Here is a 23644-nt window from a genome sequence, read left to right as displayed (position 1 = left end):
CTACGGAACGAAAGAGAAACGACGACGACGATGAATACGATGTAGAAAAACGCAAGAAATTGAAATTGTGAAGCGCGTACGAGCGAAAATTTGTGAAAAAATTGTGGAAAAGACGTATTTTTACGGTTAAAAAATGTATAAAATTATAAGAGTTATTGTGAAGTTTTGATAAGTTATAATAATTTGTAGTTAGTGAGTTAATTTATAGCCACGATTAAAAAGTTTGATTTTTGTTCGCTGCCGTCGTCGATGTCGCAGTCGCTGTTGCGCTCGAAGCCGCAGCGAGGACGTCGCGCCCGTCATCAACGTTGCTATACCTAGTGCGACCCGAGACGAGAAGAAGCCGCCGCTGCTTCTATTTGTATTGTGTAGCCGACGTATTTGCGGCGCGAATGGACGAATGTTGTGTGAATGAGTGCGTGTGCCACAGAAGTGGCAGTGGCAAAACGCGCAGAAATATAAAAGAAATAAATTGATTAAATATACACAGGCAATTAATAGAATTGAATCGTAGTTCTGGTTCGATTTTGTAAATAATATCTAATTGAAATGTGCTCTAAAATTGATTTAAAGATGAATGTAGTGGAATTATACTGAAAATTTTTAGTGGATGTGGAAGGAGCAAAAGTAAAAAAAAGTGTAAAACAAAGATAAGAGGTTAAGCAGAAGAAGTAACATTTTTTCTGTTTCTATTGGGATATCAATGTCATGTGTGCGAAAGAGAGCAATACTGGATCTAGTTTGACAGCAACAAACCAATATAAATCATAAAAAAGGAAATGGTGTAATGAAGAAACGCGAACAAAGTGTATGATAAAAAGGAGATTCAAAAGAGGAGTGCAGTGAAGTGTGTGAGTGGGAGAAGTGGAACAAACGGAATTGGGAAAGAAAACATAAAAATAACTATTCCAAATGCAGGAAGCATCAACAAAATGGATAATAAAACAATACAATTGGATTTCAAATTACTGGTAATTAAGATTGTATTCAAAGAAACAATGAATTTAATTAAACGTCTATTTAATATAAAAGGGTATATTAATATGCACATAGTTAAACAATGTATGTACATATATATTATACACAGATCACTGTAGCGCGCTAGTAATAATTGAGAGCGAAATAATTAAGCTTTTATAAAAGACTTTTATGATATTTCTTTTAGGAAAGAATAGGATTAATGCATGTATATCAAGGCGAATATCTATATTATTTCTTTTTTGGGAAACAGTTAAAATCTCTCATTAACCTATGGTTCATTATCGTAGAACATTTAAAGAAAATTATCTTAAATTTTCATTGAGAAATATTAAAAAATACGGCAATGGCTGGGAAAAGTTGAATTGCGGTGTCCTTCATAACTTGAAGCTAAATCAAGTCAAATCAAAAATTTAAATTATGTCGTTATATAATCGCTTTTCCCAGGTAACGCTTGGGTGTTTTTATGGTGACACCGGCTTCAAAAATGTAAGTTGTGGAGAAAAACTATTCAAAGTTTGGAAATCTCATTAAAAATGTTCATGAAACTGATACAAAAATGTCAATTATTATTATCAACAATATTTACTTCAATAATAATTGCTATACTTCGACATCTTACACAAACCATAAAATCACTTTAATTTAATTTAAAATTATAAAATCTTGCATGAGCAGAACATTTTCGCCCCAATGCATCATTATAAGAGTATTGATGCTTCGCCTGTGCAATTGATATTATATTTTTGTAATAATTCAAAATATATAATAATTTGTATACATTTTATACCAAAAATTTCTGTTGTTTTACATTGTACTGGCATGGCAGGCACTGTTCCCTGTTAACTGCTCGGTGCAATGTCTGCTGACGTTATTTCCTTGTCTTTACTGCGCTATCGTCCCACTTTAACCCCATTCATTCATCCTGATTGCATTAAGCTCACAACTGCGTGCTGGCCGCCTCTGTTGTTGTTCTGTTATTTTTCGATAACGTGTACTTAAAAATATATACGAAGTTGTTTTAACTCTCATTATTAATGTTGGGGCTGACTAAGAGTGTGGCAGAATTCAAATTCTCAGATCGAACAGAATAACCAAATAAATTGGCATCCATATTAGATAGCAGTCTCCCTGATCGCCGCTTCGCTGGTCGCTCGTTATGTTGTCTATTTGCCCACTTCTCAACTAGTTTGCTATATTTTCAGAAAATGTGTATGTACATGTATATTTTTATAGCTGTATTTCGCCGATATTGTTTATCATTTCGCTGTTTTCACCTTCCTGTTATGATATTCAAATATACATACATACATATGTATATGAACCGACCTACCAACATACCTGTATTGTTTTAAAAAAATAAGAAAACAAACATTATTTCGAAATATAATTAGTATATACCATCCCTATTTACGATAATAGATAACCCTATATGTTTACAGTTTATTGCTCAACAGTATAGTATCTACATGATATGGATACATCATGTTAATATAATAGGCTTGTACTTTAATTTTTAGGGTACTCATAAAAAATAAAAATATGGTAAAGAACGTAAATAAAGCGTATTTAAAGAACGTTCGCATCAGAAAAATTTAAAATATTTTGAGATATTACGAATAACTTCGTTTTATCGAAATATTTTCCCAAGCTGTCAGATAACAGTATTTTGAAAATTAGTTTGTGTACCATCCATATTCCTTTAATTATGTAAAAACACAATTTTATTGTATATCGACAATACAACTAGAACTAGAATTGGCTTTATGATTACCGATTTTTCTTACAATATTTGTTGAAAACAAAAGACTCAAGCGACAAACTATTCTTTATGGTGAATTTTATATCGTAGTATCAAGTTTATTTATAAAAAATAATTGCCAAATAATTTTTTTATCCCATATACATACATACATACATATGTACATAGTTAGTTTTTTTCAGACCGATTTATATACAGTGTTGCGAATTATTTTATACTAAAATTTTGGATTAAAAATTAGATTTTTGTGTTTCGATTCTAATTTTGAGGCTTAAATTATATGTTCAATTTTTAATTCTGATTTTGGGATTTTTATTAGTAAATTGAAAGGTATTAAACAAATAAAAAAAATGTGTTTAAAATTAAAAACTGAAATAAAAGAGGATTTTAACGAGGTACGCAAGCGCGAAAATATGTACATAAATTCTAAAGCCATTTCTTTTTTTAATTTTTAATTGTAAGCTTAGGAGTTTTTTTTCAATCGAATATTTTAGATTAAAAGTTAAAAATATATTTTATATATTTAAATACGATTTTGAGACAACATTTTTTTTTATTTTTCATTCCGGTATTTGGGATTAAATTATTTTTTTAGTTTTCAATCTGGTAGCATTGTATTTTTTTGCCAGAGAAACAATTTTTGACAAAAGTATAATACATCAGGCCTTGAATCTTTCGGGAACTTTTTCTTTATCAACAGTGAGTTGCTTTCTACAAATACCAATAAAAGATCAGTCAAATATGTATGTATGTACATCAGCATCACCGTCAGCTATATAAACATACTTATATACATACACACATATGTAGAAAATAATACAAAATAATTTTTATCTTTTTCACAATAAAATTAAATTGCAAAAAAAAAGTTCCTCACATATTAAAATGTGGAGCTTTCTCCACTGGCATTACTTTTAATTCAATATTTACATTTATAGCAACCATAGACATATGTACATACATACGTACATATACATACGTATACGGTTACAAAAACTATTTTGTTAATATGTAAGCTTACAGTCTAAACTTGTATTTATATTTATTTTTAAGTGAAGGTGGCGTAAAGTATGTACATAAGTACATATATACAGATAAATGTTTATGTACTCAAATACATTCTACAAATTAAACACAAGCATAGTATGTACATATTTAAATTGCATATTTAGACTTGTAGATAGATGCCACAACTGCGGCTATTTCTCTCTAAAACAGCAATAAAAAGCATGAACAACTACATACAAAATCCAAAACAACCACGCGGCACGACAGCTGAGATGACGAGGCTGCTGCCAGCACCAACGATAGCGTCAGCGTTAACGTTGCAGTCAGCTTGAACGCAGCTTTAACGTTAGCGCCGATATGATATCGTCGTCTATTACGAAAATTCACCGAAGTGGTGAAGGAGGCAGAACAGAACTAAACTTTTGCTGCCGCTGCGCTGACAGTGGCAGTGGCAGCAATTCGACCAGGCTAGTGAACCAGCTACAAAATATACAAAATATTTACATACAAAATAAATATACATCTGTACATACATACATATGTATAAGTGGCGGAAGGTGGTAGCAGTGTAGTGGTGACGTTGACTTTAGCAGCGAGTGAATACAAATTTCAGAATGAGAATAGAGTAGAGCAAAGTAGTAGAAAGAATAAACCGAATATTCTTGCATACATAAATATGTATATATTTATATATAGCACACATAAATATATTTATATACTTTTGTTAATAAATATGTATGTACATTTGTATAAGCAAATGCTAAAACATTCATACTAAATTTCTGGTATCTACATATGTATGTACTACATATGTATGTGTATATGTGCAATACATTAAAAATAATAAGAGAAGAGAAACCGAAATAGCATAGAAGAGGATATGAATGGAGCAAAAAGTAGAGTGAGGTGGAGCACATAGCCTGAATCCATGTAAACATTTACATACTTATGTATGTGTATACATACATACATACAAACCAAACATATAGTGAATGCAATTAAAGTGTTGTTATTATTTTGTTGTTGTTATTCTTTTTTATACATGTTTCTTTAGCTTTTCTCCACGCCGTTTTTGTTTCTTCTTGACTTAATTAAATCCCCTTTTAAGTTTCACAATTTAAATTTTTATCACTTCTAATTGAATTTATGTGTTTCGGGGTAGGCAAGAGTCAGACGAAACGAAAATTCATATTTGAGCTTGGAAGCATGGATGAGAATTCGCAACTTAAATGAGAATTTATGTACATGCCGTCTAGATATGTATAAATGTTTGTAGAAATATTCATGATTCAGATTGAAAAGGGTTATTAGTTTTGTGTTTTTAAAAGTATTGATTATTATACCCAAATTACAACCTATCGTTACATATGTCTCGCTAAAAAGGACCCATCCATATGTTCAAGAGACATGTCAGGCAATATGGGCAAGATAATATCTTCCCGAACGGTCAGACGAAGGCTTTAACGAGTTAATTTACCTAGCGGGATAGCGAGAAAAATACCTTTGATTCGTAAGATTATAAAACGCGGAAAATCATGGTGAAATGTCCGGCCCAAGTGACGGGGAAAAACTGCCGCAAGCGATGAAACAAAAAGTAATTTGTTCGGGAATGATGCCAGACGCAATGTTTACCCACCGATAGTATAATCTAATATTTACCGATCCAATCGAGATTAGTTCTCCGAAAGTACAGCCCTTGGCCGTAACCGGCTGTTGTGAAAATTGAACATAAGACCATATGCCTACCAGACTTCGGACGCAACTAACTTTAGACATGCACTGAACGACCACCATTCACAGTGGGACCATAAACACCTTTACCAACTCCCTCTAACTGAATGCGTTTGAGTGCACCGCCCATTTTTTAATTATCTACAGAAATTCAAATTCCTATTTCAATTTTTGCTATCACTATCTTTATTTCTTTTATTTAAATGATAAAAAAATGAATGTAATAGTCTTTCCCTCCAAATATGAAAGTGAATTTATTAGTTTATACTCTTTCTCGAAAGCCACACGCGTGTTTGAACTTATTATTTTTATTATATGTGTATTTATATAAATGATCAGCCTGACGTGCTGAGATTATTTAGCCATGCCTGTCTGTATATACGCGAACGAGTTACTCGAGTTTTGAAATATCAGACTTTATAGGACATAGCTGCCGGTTAAACCGACCAAACAAACTAAAGTCTTTATATGGAAAACTTTTTTATTTGGCAAAGTATCTCCACAAAATTTGGCATAGATTATTATCGAATCTCCGTACTTATTGTTGCTTGATAAAATCAAGTCCTTGTTTGCCTGTATGTTGCTCTTTATCCTCCTGATCCCTGCTGGCATTGAGTCTAACCTAGGCCCGAAGCAATTTTTCTGCTATGTTGAATCAGAAATCTTCATCCAAATTTCACCTAGATGCATTGATGGAGCCACTTTAAGATTAATTGTTTTCATGCCAATCAGGTCTACGAAACCCGGATGGGGCGGGATTATTATCTAACCAAAAACTGTCAATTCGACAGAATTCGATTAATTTATGAAGCTTCTATAACATCATAACAGCCGGAACTACCTATGTATGTATGTATATAAATAGTACGGATATGAACTGTTAAGATGAATTGAATATAAAGTCACATCATAGCTTATGAGAAAGATTTTTGAGATGAACAATTATACTATTGAACCCTTCTTAAGTAATTTCGGTCGGTAACTGGTACAAATGGATGTGTAACCTTTTCAGAATTTAAGTATATGTATATACATGTGTACATATGTATGTATATTTTCTTCGAAATTACATATGTACATGCATACATTCATACGAATCGGGTCATTTTGTACGGATGTTTTGCTACTAATACTACAACAACACAATAATAACTTGTCATTTAAGTCTGTAATATTCTAGAGACATCTGTACCCCGTTATAAGTGTGTTAAATTAATTATTATCTCCATTACAAATAAAACTCATTAATTTTAACTTTTAAAAATTATACATATGTACAGAATGTTTGCAAGTACATATGCATGATTATTGGCATCACCGAAATGCTGTGTGCCAATTTAACGATGCACTTGTTAAAAATATCCTCATTTTTGTTATTTGTCGAAAAGACTTGCGAAACACTTGTTCATCTATGTATATTTCTACAACTGGCTTGCTATCTGTTAGTAAGTACATATGTAGTTGTTAGATTGGTTAGCGCGCTGCGTTAAAGTAGTATGACCGCTTCTAAAAATGCACTGCCCCACTTCCCACTCAAATGAATAATAAACGAATAAAGCGAGATAAAATAACAACAAGAAGCTAGAACTAGAATAAACGAAAATCTTCAACTGCACAAATGCCACAACAGCTATCAGTGCATTGCTACATACATATGTACACACATACACTTACATAAATATTTATTTAGAATGCACTCAGTGAGAATACATAAATAAATATGTATATGTATGTATGTATGTGCATATGTGATACCGGTTAATTACGTAGATATATCAATGTTTTTATTAGGTGACCGTTCTTAGAATTTAACTGCAGTTAAGTATATTATTACTCTTCTCTTGGGATGAGAATGCATCCATAAATTTTGTTATTAATTTCTGGATCATATTTATTTAATTTTTAACTTTTCTTCATTCAAATAATATGAAACAAATTTCGAACCAATAATAGTTCCAATTCGAAAAAATATTTTTTATACCATCTATATTTCCCTCCGTTTCTGTATATTTTGGACCAGTATACATATGTATACACTTTATAATATTTCTCATCAGTTTAAATATTTTCAGCCTAAACAATATTTTTTTTAAAGTGATTATACCCATTTCGAAAAAAAAAAATGATTTAATGCTATTAGACAGTTATTTTGACCCAAGCGCCAACTATCGAAATACATACATATGTATGTATGTGCGTGTTCGGATAATAAATATATTTACTCGACTACAGCCTAACTTATTAGTAGTTAACCCGTAACTGGTATCGTAGAGTCTAAATGGACCCCAACACCTAAAAATATTGCTCTCATATCAAGCCAAAGACTGAAAGTAAAAAATAAATATGGAATGAAGTATTTATAATTAAATGAATAAAAGTTTGATTTGTCAAAAGAATTTATCAAAAAAAACACTATTTAAGCGTTTTTTCTCAATTGGGGTCCAAATGGTCCCACAACATCAACAATATAATTTGAAATATCGATACCAATTAAGGATTAATAGTTTTTTGACAAAATATAAATTTTCCTCCTCCCACTGAAGTCGCGGGAATATTTCCGTTATGAAAAGTTTTTTAACATGCTTGTTAAATTGTCATACATACATACATACTTACATAAGTAGATAGATAAGAGGGCGGTTCGATATTATTTTCGCCTATCCACCCGTTACTACCGAAAGCGAAATTTACTGTCAGGTATAACATTCTCGTATACGATTACTGTCGTCGTGATGTTGTTTGGATCGCTTGCCGAAAAATCAAAAAATAATCGAAAAATCAAAAAATATCGATATCTTGTGTTTTTTAGAAGGGAAATTTCGCAGTGACATCAACAGCTTGGATACTAGTTAATAGTGAATTTTCTCTGGTATACACTACAAACCAAGAAAGAGTATATACAGTTGACATTACTCGGTCATAGCCTCATTTGGGAAGAAGAAAAAAAGTTCTACTACTACGCCTATTCAAACAGCGTTAGACCGCCGATCTACTCTTGACCATATAAAACCATGGTCAATTACAGTAATTAAGAATCGACTGTTGAGAAAATTGGAAAGAAAAGTGCTGTTGTTCTTGTTGTGGCGGTAGAATTTTGCTGACTTGACAGTCCTTGGACGGAAAATAAACGTTTCCCTTACGGTTACATAGACCCGACTGTCGTGGAAACCGAAAAAAGTGCTCTTCCACCATGACAACATGTCGGAACACACCTCCGCCGTTATCACGGCAAAATTGTTCGTACTATTATACATTGTATTCTCCCGATTTGTCTCCATACGACTGATTTTTGTTTCCTAACGTGCAAAGTCACTCAGCGGTGAGAAATTTGATTTGAATTAGGCAGTTATCGCTCCTATGCACTTTAAAGACTTTAAGAAAACGTATTTTTCAGATAGTGAAAACAAGGTTGGAGTATTGAACTAAAAAGGCACTACGCTGAGAAGATAAATATAGAGAAATATATTTGCAGTTTTCCAAAATTTTGGTGTTCTTTTGTAAGCTAAATAATTATTGGACCACCCTCAAATTTATGTTCATATGTACATATATGAAAGCTCGCTTCAAAATTTGTTGAATAAAAATACAAAACAAATACTAAATTATTCTTATATACATAGACATGTTCATACATACGTACATACATATATGCAAATTTGTATTTATACTATATATTGTATGCACTTGTATTTATTATTGCATCCATACATATGTTTATTTGTATTTGAGTGCATAGCTCGTAAATTCTTTACATAAGTACCATATTTAAATACGATTTCTTATGGCAACACATCATGTGAGAGCCGCTCGTAAAAATAAATACAATTTATATTTATGCATACAGTAGTATGCATACATACATATTTATTTATGTATGTACAAATGACTATTTACATGCTTAGTTATATATTTCTACTGCAAATAAAACCTGAGCTCAGACAAAAGTGCGTGCATACATGCATAATAAAATACACATACATACATGCGTTATTACTCATTCATTAATTTTATTATAAAAAAAATTGTCGTTATTATTTTTGGAAATTTTTAAAATATATGTAAATATGTAGGGTGTATACTTTAATCGCCAACAAAAATAAATATATGTTCTTCAGCATTAAATATTCAAATACTTAATTAAACAAATAAGGAAAGGCTACGTTCGGGTGCAACCGAACATTTTTTAACCTTGCAACTTGCAAAAATCATAGCCGAAGAAATACCTTAAGGTGTAAAATGTCAACCAGACATTTGGTACAAGTGCGACCAACATATGAACGAGAATCTTGCAAAATTCTTGCACATCTCGATTCTCATGATGAAATGGTTTGCAAAACAACAAGCAAAGAACTTACTTATCACGACTGATATGCTCAAGGTAAAGGCCAAATTTTTCCATGCAAAAATACAGGAAAAGCCAGGTGACTTTCGTGCTAGCAATGGGTGGATCACAAATTTCAAAAACAGATATGAAATACGATCACTGAAAGTATGTGGCAAAAAACTTTCGAATTATACTCATTCAGTTAACCTATTTTTGCAAAACTTAAACAAAAAAATTACTGTATTTTCTTTCTCTCTTTTGGAAGCTTTTGCCTGATAGACCTCTTGTGCGCTCAAAAGAAACCTCGGCTCCGGGACATAAAATCAGTAAAGAAAGAACAACTTTTCTTGTTTGTAAGAATGCGTCTGGTAATCATAGAGCAAAATAAATGGTTATTGGCAAAGCATTAAATCCACGATCACTTAAAAATTTTAGGGATTTGCGGTTGTCTACAAAGGAAATAAAAGTCCTTGGATGACCTTGCCTTTATTTGAAGAATTGTTTCACAAACATTTGTTGTGTGTAGATGTTTTGCTTTAAAAAATGTATCTTAACAATTTAAAATTTCTTAAAACTGCAGGTAAAAGAGCTTCTCCGTGGCGAAAATTTTCCCGAAAAGGCTAAATAATAATAGATAATGCTCCCTGTCACCCCAAAGAAGGAGAGTTAAAGAGTACTGATAGTCAAATATTGGTAATTCCTCCGAATCGTACTGCTGTTATACAGCCCATGGACCAGAATGTCATAAGATTTCGAAAATGAACTACAAAACAAGCCTTTTAGGTCACATCGTTCGACGAGGAAAATCAGTAGACGAAGCTCTGAAAAGCATCAGCTTGAAAGACGCAATATGTTTTTTATCTAATCCATGGAATGCTGTTAGTGTGTCTTCCTTTCGGTCATCTTTTCAAAAATTGTTTGACATAACAACCGCATGACATCCCTCTTTCAGAGTTACGTTTACATTTCAAGTTTGCTTCAAGAAGTAGAACCATTGCAGAAAATATCCAATTCTGAAATTGAGCAATGGATTGTTGAACATACTTTGGAGTCTTTCGTACAAAATGAAGTTCACTGTGCCGATGATGATAACTCTACTGAAGGTGAAGAAACTAACGACGTGATCCTCGATACAAAGAAAGTTACGTCGGCGGAGACAATATCAGCATTCAATATTTGCCTAGAATGGGCGCAGCAAAACAACGCTTCCTTTAACGATGCTACGAGTATAACGCTTCAAAGGCTCAGAAGCAACTTGGTACTGAACAAGCGAGCTTGTACCAAACAATTAAAAATTTAAAATATTTTTAATTCCACATGCATGCATGTACGCATGTATCTATATTTATGTAAATATACTAACATATTTAACTTAAAAATTTTTGAATTGAAATACATACATACATATAAAAAATATAAAATATATGTTTTAAACAAAAGCATATATGTAAGATTCGTTTATTTTATATTAAAAAAGATACTCTGTACTTGCAACATCCTCAATACTTACACCGAGGTCGGTGTAATACGTGCGAGAATCGAGGTGCTACTGTGAATGAAAGAATGTTCATTCGAATGATAAATAACATTTCCCATTAAATATGCAGTTTTTTCTTTAAAAAAAGGAGAGAACCTCGAAATGTATAACCCTTTAATATGTAGCGATAAATCTTACATTTAAAATAACAGCAGATTACATATTATATTAGAAGACTGAAAACAAGAAAAAACTGACATCGGCTGCACCGAAGCTATAATACCCGTCACAAATTCATTTCTTATAGCAACTACTTGTATTAGCAAACGCAACCGGCCAACGGCTTGCATTTAACAGAATTTGTTTAGGAATATGTTTATTTTTATTGACATGTGTCATGAACTGAAAAATTTCTTCGGAGATTGTACAGTTGCCTTGGACATTAATCTATGTCATATTCCGTGAAGATATCTCCTCAAAAAACAAAAAGTTTTCCATATAAGTACTTGATTGAGAAGGCTCAGTTTGTGTGGAAGCTATATCCTATAGTGATCCGACCTGAATTTCTGTGCAGATTGTAAAATTGCCTTGAACATTAATAACAAATTTCGTTAAGATATGTTTAAAAAAAGTTCTCTTGACTTGATTTTGATCGACCAGTTTGTACGATAGCTATTCCTGTAGTGCTCCAATATCGATCTGAAAATTTCGAATCCCAGTTTGTTCGCTAATTGGCCAAGCTGAGGTCCATTGAGGCACAAGCAAATCCGAATAATTGCATCACTCAATTTTCCACAGCTAACTAATGCATTTTAAAACCAAGTAAGATAACGGATATTTACTAAATAAATGAATAAAATATATGTATGTATGTATGTAATAAATTCTCCAGCGCATTTTATGCATTTTCTATGAACCGTGTGCACCATAGGTATCTATAAAAAAGTTAGGAAAAAACGTAAACATTTCATGAAGTAGGCGGATGGGTAGGTGGTGGTGGTAATATAATATGTATGTATGTATGTGTATAGGCAATACAGAGGAGGTAAGCGAGAAGGGTGGAAAACATGTTAGCTAGAAAGCTTTGCGCAAGTTATACCTATGTATGTATGTATACATATATGTTTAAAGCAGAAGTTGTAGACAAACTAACTACATACATATCTCCGGTATATGAGAGCTGCCGAAAGAGGCGCAGAGTAAATGCGGATAGAACTTGATTATCGTGCTTTTCATTCATTTACTCAACTTTAGTATTTACGTATGTATGTATATATGTATTTATATAAACATGCGCGGGTATGTACATATACTCTTATGTAGTAAATATATGTACGTGTATTTATATTTTAATTTCGTGATGGCGCTTTATTTACAACTTGGTCTGGCATTCACACACACTCGTACATTTGTTTGGATCGATGTATTTACGTAGCTCTTTATGTTCGCATAGTATCCAAGTATTTCGTATATACAAGCTCTTTTTATTTTGACTGTTTTTCGCATAATAAATTGATTACATTTGCAAAATTAATTTGTTTTAGCTAGCTGTACTCTCAAAATCGATTTAGGTACCATCAAATAATGGATTTTACTTTAGATTTAAATAAGTTTGTTGTCCTAAATTTGCGATATATTTACACTAAAGCATAAGTAGCTGTACCTGTAAAACATTATTTCCTCGGTTTCCTGGGTTTTTATTGCTGTATCTATTTCATTTGCCAATTACTATTATTGGTATGTTTCATGTTTAAAAGTTAGAACCATCAATGCCTTCCAAATACAAACCACACAGAACTATAATCTGCTTTTTCGAGATTGCTCGTACTCCCACTACAGAAATTTTGTCTATTTAGAAAACATCTAAGGCAGGAACATATCTTATCCGTGACTCTTTCGTACAAAATACAAGTTTAGTAATAAATTTCTAGTATTCTTAAATCTGGTTGTAGAGGATTCCAGGTCACAAGGGTATTCCGTGAAATGAAATTATCAAAAGTGACATCCGTCTGGCCACCGAACCAGTACAGGAAATATGTAAATCGCTAAAAACGATACCTAATGAAATCGGATGGTCTAATAGATGGCGTGAGATGGAATTCTTTGAGAACATGCAGGATCCTAAAGATCATGTGCCAGAGCCACGAAGAACATTAAGTCCATTTTTTGCTCACATTGCTTCGAAAAAACGGCAGCGCATTTTTTGGCCTAATGACAGGTCAAACACAGGCCACTGGCATCATATGCGAGTCAAATAGGTATTAGACGCCACATGCAGAAACTGCAGAGAAGTACACATGAGAGAGACGCTGGAATATCACCTCTGTTTCTGTTTAGTCTTATCTAACGATCATTATAGATAGTTCAAGGGACTAGATGAAGTATCAAAATTAGATATCAAGTCCTTCTTAAGCTTCCCAAAAAGTGTTGACGTCTTGCACGATGAATACTTCAACCAGAATTAAACTGAACTTAAGTCTGGCATTACCAAAGCATAGGAGGTCTATGTATGACGACAGGCCAATACGACTATAACCTAACCTAATTCTGGTTCCAGACATATGCTAGTTTCATAGCTAATTTTAGGAAGTTATGCATCTCCAAAAGTCTCATATATGTATATATATGTACATACATACATATGTGCCATATTTTGGATTAATTTTTAGTTGTTTCTACCATGGGAGGGCTAAACTTACAGGTAAATTCTAAGGAGGACTACCTCTTCTCCCAATAGCTCTCAAAGTAGTGAAGTCAATTTTAAAAAATTAATATTATATTTAGAAAGTTTTTTTTTGTCACTCTTCAGTATCCTTTTGGACTGGAATATTTGCAGCATGGTAGAGAGATTTTATCTATTTTTCGAACTTCTCAGCGTAATTATAATCTAATTTATTAATTTTATTTTTCTTCTATTACAGGTTGGGCAGTCGCTAAATCTGCTCGATAGTCTTGACGCTGTATCACAATGCGATGCGCTTCATTATCTGCTAAGAACGCTGAAATGTAAATATCCCGAAGCTTGTGAACGGGTGACAAGGGCTCTTTTCCCCCATATCACCGATGAGTTTGCTAGTTCCACAAAAACCGCAAACAAAAAACAATTGCAGCTTCAATTGTTGCTCACTGCCAAAAAGGAAGAGATTAAAACAGAAGATGAAGGCTCAACAGATCTTAATCAGAACTTTGAGAAGATCCTTTGCAAGGAGGAGATCATGTGTCTCGACGAGGACGACGACGACATGGTTGGTGGCATGGACCTGCATGCCAATGTAGAAAATTCTTCTTCCAATAATAGACACTTGCATTATAACAGCACACATGCTCTAAAACAAGATCCGCTCGATTTGATACCCTCGTCTATTATAAATACGAGACACCTGACAAAAGCGAATTCTAGTGCCACCTTTGAGCATGCAATTGTGGGTAATAGTGTTGGCGCCATTACACGTTTAGCTGGCGATGACAGTTATAACAGTTGGGCTGAACTGGCGTCTTGTGATCAGGAGAAAAACATGACACGTCATAACACCAAAAACAATAAACACAATAATTATCCTAGATTGCTTAGTGAAAAACTCGTGCTCAGTATTGATGAGCGATGTAATCCAACTACGAAAGCGAAAGATGACTATTACTTCTATCCAGATAATGAATGGACCATACACTATCATCACAGTACGGGCGAATTTAATGTCCGAGCCTACAAACAGCTATTTCGATTTCGTCTACAAAAAGCGTTAAGCGAAGAACATAAACCCTTCTTGAAAAAATTCTACAAGAATTTCATTCTATCTGGACAGCTATTGGGCACGCGACCGCCATTACATGTCCTTGAAAAAGTGCGGGAACAGCGTTTGGAAGAATGGCAACAGTTACGTCTGCGCAAATTGGCAGCAGTTGCAGCGGCTGCAGCGTATACGCAGCAACAGCAAATTTTACCTGCGATCACATTTGATTCGGAACTGGAGTCCGAATCTGAGTCGCAAATGTCTACGTCGGTAGCCGCACCTGAAATGTTGAAATTCGAGGAGATTACCGAAGAAGATGCGGGCGCTGGCCGTCTGGTACATGGCATGAAAATGGAGCCGGATATCGAAGACGTGTTAGGCGGTGGTAGTAGCGCAAGCGGTAGTGGCCATAGCAATAGTAGTAATGGCGGTGCCACTACAGATTTGCAAACATTGGTTGCCACGACGCCAGAAAGTGTGTCGACGATGACGACAACGGTAAACAATACTAACACTGCTTCATTAGCGGGAGGTGAGAGCACGACCAGCGGTAGTTTGAGCAGCAATAGCAAACCTTTACTACATAATCAGCAGCAACAACAAGGGTAATATATTTATGCAATACAACTATTGCTGTATATCTGAAAAATAATAATATTTATTTCTACTTAACATTACAGAAACAGCAACCTTGTGATAAATGGCCTTACAGCAAGCAATAATATAAATAATCTTAGCTACAATAATCAGCAATTACCAAATATTGTTGGTGATCTTCCAAGTGTAGCTCCCAAGGAGCAGAATCAGAATCCACAATCTCTGCAGGGCATTAGTACGCAAATCGAGCGACAAAATAGACTGTTGGAACAACGACAAACGAATTTCTCCAATCAATATCTACAAGAACGAAATGAACAGCCGTTGAATTCTTTACATTTTCCGACGCTAAACGATGTCGCGCGAGAGAATGTTTTAGACAGCGCTACGCTGGATAATGGCAGTAACAGCAATATCAATATTAATAAAATCGAATCGATGCTCTTGCCAGGACTGAATAATTGTAGTAATAGTAGTGGTAGCGGTAGTGCTAACGGTCCTGGTAGCGATTCTACGGCGATGAAAAAAATGCCTGAAAGTCTACATAACAATATGCTCAATGCAAACCAGTCACATTTTCTGGGACTTCAGCAGCAGCAGCAACAACAACAACAACAGCAGCAAGAGCAACAGAGGCTAATAAAACAAAATCAAAAACAAGATACCCCGCAACTGCTGCAACAGCACCGAAACGTTAATGCAAACCTGCAGCATCCACAAACGCACCCGCTAACATTATTGGGTGGCATGGCTGAAAGTGCGCAGCATCAATTGCAACAGCAACAGCAGGAACAACTTCAGCTGCAACAACAGCGCATGCAGCAACAGAGCACAAATACAGCTGCGTTCATCAACAGCATTGACAATATACTCAATAACGGTAGTTTGCCCGCTGTGATGCAACAGAAGCATCCACAACAGCATTTTAGTGCAGAGCTGTTGGCGCAATCGCCAACACTACAACAGCAAGGTGCGCAGCAATCCCCACTATCCGCACATGCGCAAATGCAGCAGCAGCAACAACCACAACAACAAATGCAACACACGATACCAATGTTGCATATGCATCAGCAACATGTGGACACGCTACAACAACAACAACAGCAGCATTTGCTTTTGCAGCAGCAGCAACAACAACTCGCTGGCACGTCTTCCGCTTCCACCGCACCAACATCAGGAGCTTCTTCGTCAATGTCAAGCGCACTCTCAACGACGCCTAGCAACATTTTGTCCGGCATTTCTGCATCAGCATCAACTTCCGGTTCGATTTCGTCAGCTTCGTTGAACGTATCGTTAGGACTGGATGATAATGATTTATCGCACGATGAGGATGATGACATGGATGAACATGATTTGGACGACATGGAACCGAAGCAACAGCTTATTGATGGCGGTAGCAGCAGTAGCACTTCACTGCAAGCACCGCCAGGTAGTACCGGAGCCCAAGGCGCAGCCGGCACTGGTACGAAGAAAGCAAAACCCAGTTATCAATGTTTGCAGTGTCCAAAGTCGTATCGAAAACGAAAATCATTATTGGATCACTATAAAATACATCCAGGTTTTTGTCATGATTGTGGGCAACCAAATGGAACATCTTTGGAGGTATATATAATGGAATTTAAATCGTTAGATCAGTTTTATTTTTATATTGAAATTGTATTTTTTTGTCCTTCTAGGAAATAATTCATCACAATCGAACAGTGCATGCCAAGGAGTTTCCATTCGTTTGTGACACGTGTGGCGAATCCTACTCGCGTCGTCAACAATTTCATGCCCATGTTGAATCTCACAGCAAGAAAGAATTCAAAAGTGAGTGTGAGTGCCTGAAAATTGTCGAAATACTAACACAAACATGAGTATAGAGTGTACCTTAAGCGTAAATGAAGTGTAAATTTCTATAATTCATGTATATTTATACCATGTGTACATGGTCATCGACCTTTTGTGGCTTTATTTAACTTCAAATCGGTTTTCACGCTGTATTTTTTATACACTGCACTTTGTTTTTTATATTTACTTTTGTTTTTTATACCTTGCACAGGGTATATTTAGTTTGCCACAAAGTTTTTAACGCTCAGAAGGAAACGTTGTAGGCAAATCGATTTAGCTATGTCCGTCTGTGCGTCCGTTTGTCTGTATATACGCAAACTAGTACTTTAGTTTTTAACATTGTAATCTGAAATTTCGCACACGTCTTTTTCTCTCCAAGAAGCTGCCGGAACATCCGATATCGGACCACTATAGCATATAGCTATCATACAAACTGATCGATCAAAATCAAGTCTTTATATGAAAAACTTGTTTATGTGACAAGATATTTTCACGAGATTTGTCATGGATAATTTCCTAAGACAATGTTTCTATCTGCGAAAATAATGATCAGATCGGACCACTATACCGTAAAGCTTCACTTGTATAGAAATTTTTTTTATTTGCTAATATATCTTTACGAAAATTAGCATATATTATTGGCACAGGACAACGCTACAACTTACAAACCAATTTTTCAGATCGGGCTACTATAGCATGTATTTGTCATCCGATCACAACTTAGTCCACGTATGGAAAACTTTTTTATTTGACAAGATATCTGCATGAATTAGCATAGATGATTGTCTAAGGCAACTTTACAATCTACGAACAAATTGTTTAGATCGAACACTATAGCTTATAACGGCCATTCCAACTAACCAATCTAATGAAGATAAAGATTTTCATAGAGTATCTTTTTTTCCTTATTAAGTAAACTGAATTCCAATCGCAGTTGGAAAGAACTAGCAAAACGCTTGCTGCAAGAAATTTACCTGTGAAGGGTATTATAGTTTCGGTGCATCCGAACTTAACGTTTTCCCTTGTTTTTATGCATTTTTTACTAATCAAACACAATTGCATATTTTTATTTGTTAAAATTTTAATTTGTTTCGTTTTCTTTTCCTTAGCTTATTCGTGTATAGAATGCGGGCAAAAGTTTCCACACAAGAAACTGCATCAACAGCACTTAGACACGACGGGTCACAAGGCTGACGGTGCTATTTGCGAGGTGTGCGGTGCAGATTTCCCCTCAAAAAATGCACTTTATCAGCACATCATTCGTGTCCACAAAAAAGACAACTTTTTCGAGTGCCACATTTGTCAGAATCGTTTTACTTTGAAAGCGAATTTGGAACGCCATGTACAGCTGCATACGGAAGTGAAGCGAACATATGTTTGTGATATTTGTGGTTCATCGTATTTTACATATCCGGCACTGAAGGATCATTATAGCAATGCGCATACTGATGCATCGGAATGTAAGTGCACTTTGTGTGGCAAGCGATTTGGCTCAGTAAAATCACTGCAACGGCATCTGCCATCACACTCGGAAGAGCGACCACATTGCTGCTGTTATTGTGATCAGGTAAGTTAAAAATTCTATTTTCAACTATGACAAACTCATCTTTTTCATTTATATTTTTATTTTGAATTATTTGTTTCATGTAATTAGACCTTCAAGTGGAAAACTCATATGGTACGTCACAAGCAAACCGTACACGGCAATCAGCCATCACCGAAGAAAGTCAAACGTTTTGCCAAGGATGAAGGTTAGTAGTAAAGTGAATGCAAATACAAGGTGCGTTCCAAAGTAAACAGGACTTAAAAAAACAGAACAAATGGTTTTTTTGGCAAAATCAATTTATTTTATTCAAAATAGTCTCCTTCTGCTTCAATACAGCTTTTTGCACGGTCCAAAAGCATGTCGAACGTGTGTTTTAGCTCGTTGGCCGGTATGGCCACCAGTATGCCGGTGCAAGCCTTTTGAATGGCCTCTACGTCTGCATAACGCTTTCCCTTCATGGGCAAATGTATTTTTCCGAAAAGGAAGAAGTCGCACAGTGCCATATCAGATGAAAACGGGGAGTGGTTAATGGTTAAAATGTGATTTTTTAGTCAAATAATCGGTTACAAGCGTCCCTTGAATGTTGGATTCTGAGTAATCATCGCCATAAACTTGTTTCATCAATTGAGACGTTTCGGTAAAAGCTGTACCAGTTTTAAAACAAAATTTAATGTTGGCTCTTTGTTCGAAGCTCATTTTCGCACCGATAACACAGACATACTGACGCTTAAAACGCAATAACTTCACTTCCAATCGATGAAATGTTGTGAAATTCCCACTGGACAATCGAAAGTCCTGTTTACTTCGGAAGGCACCTTGTATATATATATTTTCAGAAATAAATTTTGTATTTTGTGTATTTTTTACACCCAGAAATGGTTCCCACGCCAGATATGCCGGGCCCTCCTCCCGCGAAAGTTGCGAAGAAGTCCACTACGAGTAAACCAAAGCAGCAGGCGCAGCAACAGAATCCGCAACAACAGCAGCTGCAGAGAGGGGTGAGCAATGTATCTACACCACCGCCACTCTCCACCACACCCGGTACATCTCAGCAGGATCCTTTTAATGCATCAATGATTAGCAACAGCAGCTCCCAATCATCCACTGCGTCAGCATCGGCGTCACAGCATTCACTGTCAACCAATGAATCCCAACAGAATTCCATGTATACTCAGAGTTTTAATGCTGAAAAATTGATTGGTCATCAGGCACAACAGCAACCGCAGCCGCAGCAACAGCAACAGCAACAACAACCACAACAGCACCAGCAACAACCACAATCGCAACAACAAACAGTGGCACAAGTCCCGCCACAACATTGCAACCCGGCAGCGGTGGCATCGGTACATCACACACAACAACAACAACTTCAACAGCCACAATTACAGCAACAACGGCCAACACCGCCACCCGCACAACAGCAACAACATCGTCGAACACCCAACACTCCGGATGGCAGCGTGAACAGTGGCCCCGCTGTACTAGGCGTGGTTGGTGGTAATGCCAATGTATCGGGCAATAATCTTATGTCACGGCTAAATAATTTCGGTTCTTCTGCGACTGGAGGTGTCGCCAATATAACTGGTGTGTCAGAATTCCACTTCGACCCTAATCATGGTGCGTCTGCAGGACAAAGTAATGCCAGTGCATATCAGCAACATCAGTTAATCAATCAATACCAACAGCAGCACCATCAACAACAACAAGCTGCATCATCAGCGACCGTGGTACAACAGCAGCAACATCTGCGTAGCCATACACCGCAAAGTCCGCACCAACCACATCCTCAACAACAACAACAACCACAGCAACAACATTTCACTTCACCGCATCATATGCCTGCGACACAGCAACAATTACATCATCAGCAAATGCTGCATCATCACCAACAAATGCAGCAGCAGCACCAACAACAACAACAACAGCATCGTCACAATCAACAACGTTCACCGTTGCATCATGCTACACCCGCTCAACAGTTGCAGCAGCAACATCATCAGCCATCACACTCGCCTCAACGGGGACGTTTGCAGTCGCCACAACCACAGCAATCGCCGCTTCAGCACCAACAGCAACAGCAACAACAACAGCAGCAGCAGCAATTGCAACAACAACAACAGCAGTACGCGCTGCAGCAACAAGCAAATGAAGCGCCTTGGGCTAATATTGGATTTGGCGCCAGTGCGGTAAGTGGTGTTAGTGCTCAACAACCTCAACCCCAGCAGCAGCAACAACCGCCCACTCAGCAACAACAGCAACAGGGTGTCGTTTCTGCCAGTGGCGAGCTGAAAGACAATCCCGCCAAATTTTATATTGTTGACACGCCTGATTTTCTTGGGCTTCCCATGAATGTCGGTTCAAATGGTGTTCCTTCCGGCACAACCACACCGAATTCACATACTCAACAACAACAACACCAGCAGCAGCAGCAACAACAACAGTCGACAGTTGGTCCAAGTGGTAGTGTGAGTAACAAGCAGCAAGAACCACAGATTGGAGGCGAACTTATGAGTTTTCAAGTATGTTGTGGAAATTACTGTTAGTTTAGGTTAAAATTTTTAACTAATTTCCCTTTTTTCTATGCAGAGTATGTGGCCATCCGCTGGATCTGCTGCCTCGCAAATGATGTTCAGTGGAGGAGCACAGCAGCAACAGCAACAACAACAGCAACAGCAACAAGCACAACAACAAGCGCAAAGTAATGCACCAAGCGGACAAGCTGGTGCCGGAAATGTTGGCGCGGCTGACCCGCACAATTACAACAATATTGGCAGTATCCTAACGAATCTCATTGACACTGCTCCAACTTCAATGGAGTATAATTTTGACATAATGCAACCAGGTGGCGGGCAAATGGGCGTTTCACAATCTCAAGCGCAGGCGCAGCAACAGCATCCACAAAATTCACTTACTGCCCACCAGCAGCAACAGCAACAGCAGCAACAACAACAATCGCAACCACAACATCCGCACTCTGCTCACCACCACCAGCCGCATTCACTTCAACAACAACACCATAGCGCCGCTGCTGCAGCTATTGGGAACTACGGCACAGCCGGATTGATGCGTCACACCAGCTTATATGGCTCTCCGAGTGGAGCTTCGCTGTATGACACTAGCGCTGCGGCGGCTGCAGCTGCACACCACCACCATCATTTGCCTTCCCATCATCCCGGTTTAGGGGATTTAACGGAACAACAAAAGAACAGTTTTCAACCCTATCATCCACATGCGGCATCACATTCACTTGGTGGTCATCATCCACTTGCGCCAACCGCACATCATCCACTCGCACCACATCTATTGCCGCCACCACCGCATGCAAGTATCTACGATCGCAGCGTAGGCAGTGGTTATCCTACAATGCTAATGGGTGGCGGTGGCGATGAGCAGAAAACTGTGCTGCCGCCAATCAGTGATTACATGCATCACATACAACAACAGCAACTGCAGTCACAACACCCGCAACAATCGGACCTAGTCTACTATCCAGTGAAAAATGATTGACACCTAAAATAGGGCGGGGCGTTGGGTGGGAGAGCAATGACAGGTGAACAACAGTGTTTAAGCGGCAATAGTAGCGGCATAAGCACTTATGGTGCACCAAATCGGTTGATGGCAGAACAATTGAAAGTAAGCATGAATAATCACACGCAGCATCAACAGCTGCAAACATTCAGACATTATCACAATCATAAAGCCGGAGATGCACATGCGCATGCGCAACTACCACTACATCACCATCTTCAAAACTATGCTTCTGCACATCATCAGTCACCGCACGCATGGTGGCATACAATGACAGCGCTTGGCGCCACGCCGCCCGCAATAACCGCACAAGCTGCAACAGCCACAGTTGCTGCGGGCGGTGTAGAAGGTGTATTGGGAGACGATGTTAGTGCAGCAACAGCTATATATGCATCAAACGCAACTAAGAGAGGCGAACATTTCTTGTAAGCATAAGTTAGATTTATAAGCTACAACAAACATAATATATAAATAAAACTATATTAAAAAAACTTTAACTATATATGTATATACATACATATAAAAATATTAAGTAGTTAGGGTTACGCAGGCTGCGATTTGATGCGTCAGAATATGAGCATATACATACATATATTCTTATGTATAGACCTTAAAACGCTAAAACGGACACTATTTAAAAACAACGCGAGCTCGCTATATAATTTCCAGCAAAAGCAAGTCACTTTCGCTTTCAACATTTCACATCACTTCTTTGTAATAAAGTCATAAGTCCTACTTCCAACTGCAATAACGTTCAGCTCAATACATATGAGTACAAAAATAATTTATATTTGTCATAATTGAAATTAAAAGTTTCCGAAAAAATCATTCGTGCTTAACAGTGTTGTGGAACGTAAGCGCCGTTCTTACAGTATGTAGCAGTGTGTATAACATATGAAATTATAGTGTATGCTTGCTTATGTAAACATACATATTGCAAGAGTAAAGCTTAGAATATTACATATTATCAATACAATATCACAAATTTTAGTTTAAACAAATATGTAAATACTTTTAAATACATCTAGAGTTAAAATACTTTATACATATGCACATACGTATGTATATACACGCGCCCACAGCTACAATAGAGAGGAAATATCTTATATATATGTATATATTTGAACCGATC

General features: G+C 36.5%; 1 protein-coding gene across 3 annotated transcripts; it reads left to right on the top strand.

Moving 5' to 3' along the window:
- Positions 1 to 55: 55 nt before the first annotated feature.
- LOC120772312 lies at positions 56 to 23009 on the top strand. 3 transcript variants are annotated; one of them, XM_040100828.1, is made up of 9 exons: positions 123 to 135; positions 491 to 971; positions 14202 to 15616; positions 15692 to 17210; positions 17285 to 17423; positions 18548 to 19005; positions 19093 to 19189; positions 19858 to 21503; positions 21571 to 23009. In XM_040100828.1, the coding sequence occupies exons 2-9, from the start codon at positions 933 to 935 to the stop codon at positions 22489 to 22491; spliced, it is 6234 nt and encodes a 2077-aa protein (XP_039956762.1). In that variant the 5' UTR covers positions 123 to 135; positions 491 to 932; the 3' UTR covers positions 22492 to 23009. The 3 variants fall into 3 exon arrangements, with proteins under 3 accessions (XP_039956763.1, XP_039956761.1, XP_039956762.1); XM_040100829.1 differs by having other exon boundaries at positions 56 to 971; positions 17285 to 17417; XM_040100827.1 differs by having other exon boundaries at positions 56 to 971.
- Positions 23010 to 23644: the final 635 nt, after the last annotated feature.

Source organism: Bactrocera tryoni, chromosome 3 (assembly GCF_016617805.1).
Source record: "Bactrocera tryoni isolate S06 chromosome 3, CSIRO_BtryS06_freeze2, whole genome shotgun sequence".
Classification (NCBI taxonomy): Eukaryota; Metazoa; Arthropoda; class Insecta; order Diptera; family Tephritidae; genus Bactrocera; species Bactrocera tryoni.
This window is presented reverse-complemented; position numbering and strand designations above follow the sequence as displayed.

Bases quoted from the DNA above. Each gene is read 5' to 3' on its own strand.
- LOC120772312 (XM_040100827.1), top strand. From the start codon at position 933: ATGGATAATAAAACAATACAATTGGATTTCAAATTACTG. The intron at 17,424-18,547 runs GTGAGTGCCTGA...TCTTTTCCTTAG, and splicing joins GAAAGAATTCAAAAGTGAGT to CTTATTCGTGTATAGAATGC. The intron at 19,006-19,092 runs GTAAGTTAAAAA...TCATGTAATTAG, and splicing joins GCTGCTGTTATTGTGATCAG to ACCTTCAAGTGGAAAACTCA.